The 12,059-nt window shown below is 32.1% G+C and overlaps 1 protein-coding gene across 4 annotated transcripts in view; it reads right to left on the minus strand.

Annotated features, from left to right (window-relative positions):
• LOC119828168 (tyrosine-protein phosphatase Lar) overlaps positions 1-10,261 on the minus strand; it is a 331,779-nt gene extending 321,518 nt beyond the window's left edge. For all 4 annotated transcript variants that reach the window (XM_038350266.1, XM_038350265.1, XM_038350264.1 and 1 more), the window contains exons 1-2: positions 10,067-10,261; positions 1,868-1,917 (exon numbers count right to left, since the gene is read on the minus strand). In XM_038350266.1, coding sequence (XP_038206194.1) covers positions 1,868-1,888 — 21 coding nt within the window. In that variant the 5' untranslated portion in view covers positions 1,889-1,917; positions 10,067-10,261. The remainder of the gene's footprint in view (positions 1-1,867; positions 1,918-10,066) is intronic.
• Between the last annotated feature and the right edge of the window lie 1,798 nt (positions 10,262-12,059).

A 12,059-nucleotide genomic window follows, 5' to 3' on the forward strand; every position in this document is an offset into this window, starting at 1 on the left:
GGATTTTGTACAAAGCCGTGTTGAAACACTCTTTACCCGGAAAAAATATTAATGAAGCTTAATTACAAGAGAACAAAGTTTGGATGTTTATAAGGATATCGTAACAAAAGAATAACATAACAAATAGACCCATTTAGTAATTGCGTTCCAAATGAGTAAACTTCAACAGTAATGAACATTTCAGCTAGTTAGCGTCTCTTGGCAAAGAATCCTAATCATAATATTTCAAGATCTTATCGTATCGGGCAGGCGATGAACAAAAGACGGCGCAAGCAACAATGGCGGCCGACGTGGACCCCGAAAGGGGACTAACAAATTACCAACCCGCAGATAACTAAGCAATATTAAATCATACCAATTTGTCGTCGAAATACTCAAACCCTTTCTAAAAAGCAATTCCATTAAACAGAAATATCCATTCAGCGGTGTAATAACACTTAATCCTCGAGAAATCATAAAATTCTATTCGCCCTCATAAAAAATAGTGCACGCTTAATAAATCCTAACGGTGTAATTTCCGAGCCGTCTGCTACAGAATGAATAGTTTAAATTAGTGTAAAGAACAACATCCAGCTTTAGTAACTCGGCGTGAAACTGCAATTTCGCCGTTCATAAAACAGGAAACCGGCACCGGCGGGTTGCCTCGCTGCAATCGCATCTTTTCACTCGGCTCCTTCGTCGTTGCATTAGCAATTCTAACCATCAGAATAGTTGCTCGGAAATTGTAATATTTAGTCTTAATAAAGCCATTCGTTACGTTGAATATCCGGAACAGGCGTGGGTGCCCCTCGGTTCGCCCGAGGCGGGGCAGCCGGCAGCACACTCGAAATTTACGACAAAGCTTTATCCCAGACATGCTAGCTGCTACATTTTAGCCTATTTCACTGACTTGACTCATTCACTATGCATGACAATACGGCGGAGAATAGATGCTAGTTTGACTTCATTCGAATGTAATATAGTCTCGTATTTGCCCGACGCATGAATGTCAGAAAATTAAGGTGTATAGCCACAATTATTTTGCCGATGGTCGAAAACGATACCCATTGTTACCGAGTATCAGCGCGATGCCAACATATGATTTATTAATATTAATAAACCTACACCGTGCGGAATGCACTGACAACGTTGCAAATAAAGCTATATCCGATGCGGAAATGAAAATACATTATTCAGTGCTACAATGGAAACATATGCAATCTTTTAATATACTTTTAACTGAGCCGTGCCAAAATGTTTTAATTCCGTGCATGTAGCGAGAGTGTAATTCTGTGGCTCATAAAATTTTACGAAAAATGAACCTTGATGAGCCCTATATGAAGCGTTCCGGGAATTTAACAGATGTGCCGCATTTACGTAACAGGAACATTATGTAGGCATTTTACAAGAAAATGCCCAAATAACAATTTCATTTCATTAATGAAATTATTTTTATCGAAATAGACGAACTCACGACTGAGGATAGGAAATCTTTCGAATTTCATTGCAAAAAAAAATAACAAGTAGACATGAAATTAATATGATATAGAACGGTTTCTTTTGCACGCCATCTCTGTAGGGGTAGTGAAAACACATTCTATGAACAGTAACAAATTATGAGTAAAAATAAAACCGCGTACGGCTCCACCTAGCGTCGGAATCGAAAGCTCATGAAGCGCCATCTTGGCTTTCATATAAAAGTCACATCATTTCTAACTTCGCTCATCGCGAGCACCCACAGGAACCCTAGAGATGATTGTTATATGGCATAGATGGCGCTGTTTTAAAGCGATATTGTGATGTGTATAACGTAAATAAGAAGACAGTTTTTATAACATAAATTATAAAATATTATAAACATTAAGTAAAATAATAAATATGTACTCACGGGTGAGATATCGGAGGTCATGATGAAGCCCTCGCACAGAAACTAAATGTCTGAAACAGAAAATTAAATAATGAGCCTCGTATAAATCATTTAGTCGTCAATTTCATAGCCATATTAAGTTAATAGATAGATAATCTTAAATAGTTTTAATAAATTCCATATTACATATGTTACCTATGTTAGAAGGTAATGATACAGTCCTTATATGTTATTTTTAATTAACGAGAGCAACACAGTTGTAACAAGCAGGTGCTTGTTAACCTTCCTCTACTAACATACTAAACAAATCAACAAATCACGCGTATATTGCAAATATTTTGCAAAACAAGATCAGCTGTCAATGTATGAATTTGAAAATAATCTTAAATAAAGATAAAAGGATACATTTTGGAATTAAAGACTTTTTAACTGAATAAATCGCGTAAAATCAAACACAAGGATGCATTTAAATAAAAGGATGAAGGAGAAATTGATTTCTATGAGTCATCAAATTACAATGCTTTGGCTAATGGTCCATGGCAGAAAGTGCAATTCAATGTGTAACAATAAAACATAATTGTAATTTTTGACTTAATACATACATACAATCGCGGTCGCTGTTGTGTTAAATATTATATGATAAAAAAATCTCAATGAGGTTAAAATTATAAATTCTACGTGTATAGTACACGTGGAGGCCAAAGAAATACAAAGAATACTCATAAACATGACCCACTGCTCACATAAAACCACTAAGAGAGCTCACTATATATTTTCGCATTTATGTCTTTTGAATTGCACACCAGCGAGACATATAATCATGAGCAACTAAAGGAACGCGTTTTGTCAAATATTACCAACATTCTATAGCCGAGTTTATAACAATAACCCAGTTGAAAGCGTACCATTCTCGCTCGAATGAACTTCAAAAGACGAGATTGCAGAAAAAAGCTTAAGTGCTGCAAAGTCAACGACCTTCACGAAAAAAATATGGGCGAAATATTACACATGGTATTGGCAAAAAGTTTGGTCTAGCGACAGACTTAGAGAGACATTAATCAAATTGCGAATAGTTTTGGGAAAAGAAAAATCTCTGGTATATTATGTTAAAGGCGATGAGTTCAGATTATTATACTTAATATATTGATACTACAAATATTTTTGATATGAAGTTTAGGTGTAAAAGAAACTGCTGCACTGCTTGCTTGCACATACTTACTATTAATTTAGTTATACCTGTATTCTACAAATATTTAAAAATTCTGATGACCTTTGCTATGCTATTTCTATTAAAAAGTCTGATTCCACACCTGGCATTCACAAACACTTCACCTCCCCTGAGAGAAACAGTGAATCGTCACTCTGAGTGACAAAACAGTTATTTATCTGTTCGAATGAGAGTTAGTAACCGCTGTTATTTGAGTCTACAGTTCACAAGGGAATACATATTTTATATATGTTCCTCGTCCCAGCTCCACCCGGTTAATCCAACTATGGCAGATTCCGACTGGTGACAAAATTTTTAAAATAAGCAGAATATTCTTTTATTTAGGGTCTTTTCAGCCCTAAGCTTTGCTATCACATGAAGTGTATTTATATCGCAATTCAATTTCCCCTCCAGACAGACAATTCTTTCATAAAGTTTCTTGTTAACAAAGTTATTTAACTCGCATAAACTTATAGATAAAACTGTATAAGTTTGTTATAAGCTGATGCTCGGGTCAACGGCCGTGCCTCAAGCGAAGCTTATCTACCTTTTGTTTTACGACACTTTCTTTAACCGTCTCATCGTTTCGGGGATTTATTACCCAAATAAATCAATAGAAACATCGCTGTTAAGACTGCGTTACCAAATTGACATTCCCAAATAGGTCACAGCCGAAGAGACGCAATAAGATGCTACGGGGCCGCCATTAGGTAAATTTTCTTATCATTGAGTAACATAATTTAACCTTAATTGGGAGGATACATTTCAATTTCGTGAATATTTTTTAATCTTCAAATCGTATTACAAATATGATTCCTGTAAGTTATTTTAAGGAATCAAAGTTTTTGTATCGGATTAACGGAATTTATTCAGTACAATATTTAACCTGGCATTTCGAACTCTTCACCGCGACTGCGGTCAAGGACAGATTTATCCACAGTGCTGCGTCGAATTATACATTACATAAATAATGAATGAAGGGGTTTAAAATAACTTAAGTTTTAACGTAATAATTATTACTTCGATGAAACATCAATGTACATCAACATGTTCATTAGAACTCTTTAACCGTCGATGGTTTAGTGAAACAGTTTTATTGTTTTTTTTTTTTATAGTTGCTATAGACATAATGGTTTGTGTACACAAATCAGTAATAAGACAACCGCACTAATGTAATCATATGTGCAGCCGTCTTATTGGCGACGGATGTCTGCTCTCTGTCCCAATTTTGGCCTTAGCTCGTTTTCAGCCTTATTGTAAACAAATAGAGCAATAAAAGTAAGTGTTTGTAAACGAAGAACGTTGAGTCTTTCGACACATCAGGAAATATATTTGTATATTGGATGTGGTTTGAATATTTGCTTCTTCTTTATTAGACTTATCTGTGGGTATGTATACTCTATGAGATATTACAAAAGGAAAAGAAAAACACATTAGCGATTTACTGTTCACAGTAATGATAAAATTATATTCGAGATACATTTTTTCGTCCACAGTATCAAAACAAATTCAATAAAATTTACAATATATCGGATGAACATTGACATCTGGAAAGCAATAGAGCGGAAAGCTTGCTTGAAAAAGACTGAACTTACTGTATCAGAGCCTATATCGATAGCCTCACCGAACATACCTACACGTGGTATAGAAATAAATTCACTCGTCTTTTAACAACGATAAAAGCTCGAATATTTCCATTCAAACAAAACTATTACGATAGAAAGAGTAACTGTTTCGCTTTTCACCAAATTCACAGTTTTAAATCCATGCAAGTTTCATTCACACCGATAGTTTTGTTCCACGAAAATTGATACTGAAAAACGAAAAAAGATTCGCGCAAACCAAAAATTGGAAATAGGCCTTGACACTTTGACATTTTATTTAATATCTCTGCGGAGATTACGGGCATTTGAATGTAATGAAACACCGATCACCTAATGAGATGTTCCAGACATGTAGTACTGGCGCGGTCATTTATCTATTCGTATCTAAAAAGTATTAATATATAGAAACGTATATGCACTCAATACAAGAGAGGATTACTTTTTAGATTACCTTTTATAATATATAGGTGAAAATAACTAATAAACTTTTTTAACGTAACCGTATCACATACATAAATAAGAGAAGTAAATAAGCGAAGTATGATTAATAAATAGATTCAACTTGTCTATATTATTTTTTATTATTTCTCCTTTATTGCAATTTTTTACATTTAGAAATGTAAAGTTTGAATTACTTCTTTTAAACAGCTTATCGATAGGTTAACTTATCATTTACACTTTTACTTCAGATAATAATGATTTAAATACATAGAAGATTCAGATAATATATTGAAATATATTTCATCTTCATAGACGCTATCTAGGCGACGTATTTATTATCATAACCATTAACAGAACTATACATCTGGCTTTTGTTTTCAAAGGGGCACCATCTGTGACTTTACATTGCGTGCTCAAATTAACTGCTATAATAAATGACGTTCAGTTTATCGCTAATTAAATGTAATTCAATTTAAAAATTTCTTATAATGACGATTAATGTTGAAATAAAAAAGGAGTCCGTCCGTCTAATACATGTATTGCATTATTAAAGTGGTGCGTTATTACAAATACTTCATTACACAAAAAAATATACTTGAAGCACTGAACTCTATTTGTTTTTTTTACAAATTCGGCCATCTCTTAATAACTCTAAAAATATTACAACAAAATTATAATCTCCTAGATATCATTCTGTAACGTCTCCAATCACAATTCATTTACAGGTAATATTCTGACATCAATTGTGTATGAATTAGATTCACCACCAGCCATATCACAGCCGTGCTTCAAAATATATGAAGAATATTCATCACTTTATATTTCATAATTATTATTGTGTAATTCCAGTGTTTCGTCTAGTGTTAATAATAACAATTTACACTTAGTATTTTCTTGTGTTTGATTTTACGCGAGTATTATACATTTAGGAATTAAAGACTTTTAGAATTTTGACTTTTTTACTTTTAGAATTTTAAACGCCGTTTATTCATTATATTTTTAACCCGACGTTTTGAACACTTAACAGCGAGCGTGGTCAGTCTTCTCGTAACCATTTCATAAATTTAATACTTAATTTATTTTTCTTTCTACTTCCCTTTTTGTAGTTGTAGTAACAGGTTCTAATTGCCCTTTACTATTCGTTCGGTCGGGAAAGCGCTCGATCACTTGTTAGCAATTCTAAAAAATATAGCTTATTATATCATATACCAAAGTCACTTAAAAATACATCGAATACTTTACAATTACGTAACACGCAATATTGCATTTTCAATCACTACTGTCCTTCCTCCACCTTTTTGTTGGTTGATTGAATCTCGCAAAAGGAATACCCGGAAATTCAATCAGTTGTAACCGCCTGTTGTACGTAATAATGTAATTATTTCGGTTCATTATAATCATCATTAGCCTATTAATGCTACTACTGCAAGGAGCAAGTTCTCCGATGAAAGTTTATGCCATAAATCACCGCACTGGTTAAGTGCAAATGACCGTAGACTTTTTCATTCCCAGTCTCGCCTATATTGCAATATATATAAGCTCATTCACCCGTGTGCACAGTAGTGTTCAGGATAATGCAGATAAATTGAAAATTAATTGTTCAATTCAGACCCTTCACTTAACGATCGAGCACATAGTAAGGAAAAAATACAACGTTGTTCGCCTCTGGAAAACTTCATTAACTTTATGCCTTTCTTATTATAATTAAACAAGTAGATATTTAAAAAATTAAACTGCAAATTATTTTCGCAATAACCCTTTTGGATATTATGTGTTGTTTCATTGTACCAATTGAGCGCTTCATTTCAATCATTAAACACTTAATTGATAATAATTAATAAATGATTAACAGTTTAAAGCGAAACTGCACTAGAAAATCAAGAAAATCACTAGACGAGCGTAACACAAGCGGAAGCTTATTAAGCCCCTGTACACAACGTACTTAGAAATGAAGGCATTACACGATAATGTTTTATACGAGATTAAGCGATAAACTGATCGCAACAAAAACTCCCATAATGACGTTGTATCGTTGGTTTTAAGCGTTATAGCGATGAAAACCGTACCGACTCTCGCAGGCTTTTACGACCGACTTTTTATTCGAAACGTTTGAAATTATTATTCGAATTTTTTCAAAATTCATCTACCGTGTATTTTTTTTACGTTTTCTTTTTAAATAAAATGGAAAATAAGCAAATTCTTTAATTTATTTTTTCTGTACGTGTAGGTACAAAAAAGAATGATATAATTAAGCTTTTGATGCAGTTTAAAATTAAAATATTTTATGAATATATGGAAATTACGATAAATCTGATCGTATAATAAGTATTAATAAGTACTTCAAAATTACATAAAAGTGTATTGTTTAGCAAGTTACATTTGCTAGATTACTAGTTGTGAGAATTGTTATTTTCTATTGCAAAATGTTTGCATCACTTATTTCGATAATAAATGTATTATTAAAGTCTTAAGGATTACCATCTACAATAGATTCAAGCAGATACGACAGCTAGATAAGAATAATATTTTTCACCTAGTCTCTATCCATTTTCTTTCGTATTGTGGGGACACAAGTCTTTTATGATAGTTTACACTTTATCAAACTAGACAAGTAAGGTATTTATATCACACAACAAACCTTTTTAATTTTTTCATTTTTCTAGTCTGGAAACTTGGAAATTGGAGGTTTTAAAACAACTGCTTTTGTAACCCCTTTTCCACGGCAATGTTATCCACACACATCTAAAGTATCATTTCATCTGATCTCTAAATCAGCAAATATATTAGAAAATAAATTGAAAAATAATCTAGTGCTAAATAAATATAATTAAAATTTTCATTGACTCTGAATGTTGTATGAAAATTAAATGTATGTGAGTCATACCAAATAAGTAACCTGATCTTTTATATCTGCAATCCCCTAGTGTCCTCTGCATATGCTTAAAATTTAAGATTAAAATGTACTGGTATCTTGTTTATATAGATAAAATTAAGAAGAAGACAGAAGTATAAAATTAAAAGAAATATTATAATTAGTACAATAAATAGTTACAGTAAAAGTATAAAATAATGCTTATACTATGAAAAAACTTCTCAAGTATCAGATTTCATGCATCATCACGAAAGAAGTTTCAGCTTGTGCTATGGAAACTTAAAATAACTCTTATATCACTCTTAACAAATCTGACCTATAGGGAAAATGAGACCTAATCAGTCTCCTAAAATCACAGTTTTGAAAATAGTTTATACCTTCCTCAAACCCAGTGATAAATTTGTTAATTCCTTGCAGATTAAATAAAGCCTATGACTCTATGTTTTGCTAGGTTCGCACACAGTTTCAATATTGAAGATAACTCGTATTATAAAAACAAAATTTGGCATTAATTGTACCTTGTATTGTGGATTGGCTAGAGTCAGTAAATTGGCATGACAATCAGTTGCTAAGGAACTATTAAAAAACCAAATCAGATATGAAATTTGTTTGCCTTATACCCCACTCAGGATAGGGAACATTGTTATGTTCTATTCAGTTACATAAGATTTACATCTAGAAGATAAATGCCTTCTACATGTCACCATTCAAATCTTCTTTGTTTATTCTATTAACTTAATAATGTAATATTATGTCAAACCAAACCAAGCATGTTTAGTCCATAAGAAATTGAACATAAAATATTTATATCATGTATATTTGTAAATATGTGGTTGGAAAAGGCAAACTTATTAAGGTATGCAAAAGTTTGCAAATTGTGAAATGTGTGTAATCTATTGTTTTACTTGATGATATTAAAATGCATAAACTATACTATGATACACACACATAAAGAACAGCTTCTAAGCAATTATAAATAATTAGTATCAAACTAAAATGGCACACATTTTTAAATCATATAGTGGTTTGTTTAATTTTTAAAGTACTTATCATATTAATGCTGCCAAATCTTAAGCATAAATATCACATTATTATGGTATATATTACTACATATTATGAAACTACAAGGCCTACTGGCCTATTTCATTCAATCATTCACATATTTGTCATATACCAGTCAGAATTATTTATAACATATCCCTATAATATATTTATTGGTAATATGATTAATAAGACAAACATTCAGACATCCGGACATTCTGGACACAATTCCATGGATGTCTCAAAAAGGGTTCCATAAATCACTAACCACACATGGCCCATGATTCATACTATAATGGGATGATACACATGTGTCTAATACATAAACAAGTCCAAATTCAACTTATACAGATAAAAAAGTTATGAGTTTGTTTTGATAACCAACTCCTAAACAGTTGTAATTATAAGTGATTAGTTAGATATGGTAGTGAAAGATAAAGAGTTGGTGATTTAATATTATAATTATAATTTATTGTTCCGTAATTATTTCATGTGATTTAAAGGAATGCTTGTGAAATGTTAAAAAATGTGGTTTAGTATTAGCTTTCATAATGTCGAAGCTCGAATCTACGAGGTAATGCATAAGCAGGCGTAAATTTAAGATTATCAAAATAATTTATGTTATGTATACTATATATATTTTAAAACGAAATCTTTTTCTCAAATATATTTAATTTTGCGATATTTGTACGACCGAAGAATTAGTCGCAAATTTGTGCACACATGAAAGTACCAATTCTATGAATACGGCTGAAATATAAATGATATTATTTCACGTTTGTGATGTATTTGTATGTATGTAAGTAAGAATTATACAATTTCCTTTATGGAACTCAAAACAGCAAAGATCATTTGCCAAAACTTATCATCTGCTGATAACCTACGATCTAGCCTTAGGTTGTGAACTAGAAATTGAATATATATAGTCGTTATAATCGTTGCATTTAATAGAAGTTCCCATGTGTATATATAGGACCTATGGTTCATTCTAACAAATCCCCTATGAAAAGTTTTCAGTCATTCCTTTAATATATACAGAAACATACAAAACATACCCTTATAAATCCACTGAAGAATTGTAGGTTCTGATAAGTCCAGTGACGCAAAACATTATCACAAATAAACACACAATTCACTTAAATCACTGCCACATTCTTGTTAACAGATATTTATTAAATCCTCACCCGCGCAAACGAAAAATCAGTTCCTTATTGACATAAACATAAACTGAGCGTCCGCCATATGCAGGTACGTTCTGCACCTATGTGATCGTAAATATTCAAGTCTCAAGTCGAACGAAACGTTTCAATGACACTTGCAATATCATACATAAATTTTGCATTTAAATTACAATTTCGATAATTATTTAATACTAACCAATGTCGTATTATCAAGTAAAATATGACAAATTCATTGCTACCGAATGTACTTTTTAAGCTATTTAATCATATAATATTAAATTATGTCACAACAATTTTCTATTTTGAAGTTCAGCATTCGGAACGCACCATGACCTGTGACTCACTTCACACACTTCACAATCGGACCAACTTCACAGCGCTTCAATCGCGACGAGCTTTGATTTCGATTTACGGAAGAGTATAGCATTATGCTAGCGTGAAAGAGATAGCCTGAATATATTTTTTAAGTCAACGACATTGCTTCAATCGCGCTAAAGTTTACTATGAGCTTTTTCGTAGCGGTATAATTTATGAACAATCGTTAGAATACTTATTATTAAAAAAAACCATCCGTAATGTTCATTAGTTTGTAAGATAACATTATTTTTTATTGGAAATAATTATTAAGGAGTCGAGAAGGTACAAAATAGATATTGCCTATATTAATCTTTATTTTAAATGTTTACTTTATACATTACGTTTTTTTGCGTCGGAATAAGTTTAAGGCGCTTTCTAAAGTTTTCCTTTGATAGCCTAGCTGTATAATTATAATGCACGGGGTTTAGAACATCACCTACTTTTTAAGCTATAGGAATTTTATGAATGCACGTTATTCAATCGGCACTTTAAATAAAGTGGTTTTGGTTTTGATAGTCCGCTACCGTTGTACCTTACGGGCAGTAAACTGTGGTTACAAATACCAATTAGCAGATTTCAAGCGTCAATTCCAATGTCATCTCCCTGTACACCCTTATATACCTATGTTCAGGGGTGCTAGTCACCTAAAAGCATTGCACGTGGGTAAGTGCATTCGTTTGAATTTGAGACATCTTAGTTCTGTTGCGAATCACGTTGGGTATTGTGCTTATAGTACCCGAGGGAAATTCAGAGTATCAAATACCCTCGCGCCCTTATACTGAGGGACGCCAACACTTCCACGCTTGACGAAAATTAGTGAAAATTCTTAAGAGCACTTCGTTCCTTTCTGTAGCCGACAAAAAACTATGATGATATTTTCGTATTTTTTGTATGCTTAGGTATCTTGCTGGATATGCATTTAGTGTGGGTACTATTGTTTTTTTATTAGATGAAAATTTATTTTACAAAATGATGATATAGGTATCACAGGGCTATTGGGAATCCATACATATAGGATCATTATAAAAGAAACGGGCTAATGAAGCCTGCCTTTTTTTAGTGAATGTTTTTTTTTTCAGCCAAATCAGATTTCATCATACTTTTTCTTAGTTTAATAAAATGAACCTAAGTAATGTTATTTTTGTAAAATATTCAAAGTGTACAATCTACATTCTATAAAAAGCTTAAGATTAGTAAAGTTCTGTTTACGTAACTTTAATGAAAAGTTTGTAAAACTTTGCAGTTTTTCTTCGAGATTTAAAGTTTAAACTTCAATGTAATATAAATGTGAAGGGTTTTAAAATTAAATAAAAATGCAATTCAATATTTTTGGAAAACTCTTCACATAATTTGAAAATCTTTTTGTGGAGCGTCTATCAACTTGACAGTAACAAAAAAACCTATATTGCAATTGCCTTATTTTAAGTAGGTAGGTACCTACATGTCTAACCAATAGCTTGGTACACAATCCTAGTTGAATCTTAATATTAAGAATGTATAATTAAACAAG

This window comes from Zerene cesonia, chromosome 7 (assembly GCF_012273895.1).
Source record: "Zerene cesonia ecotype Mississippi chromosome 7, Zerene_cesonia_1.1, whole genome shotgun sequence".
Lineage (NCBI taxonomy): Eukaryota > Metazoa > Arthropoda > Insecta > Lepidoptera > Pieridae > Zerene > Zerene cesonia.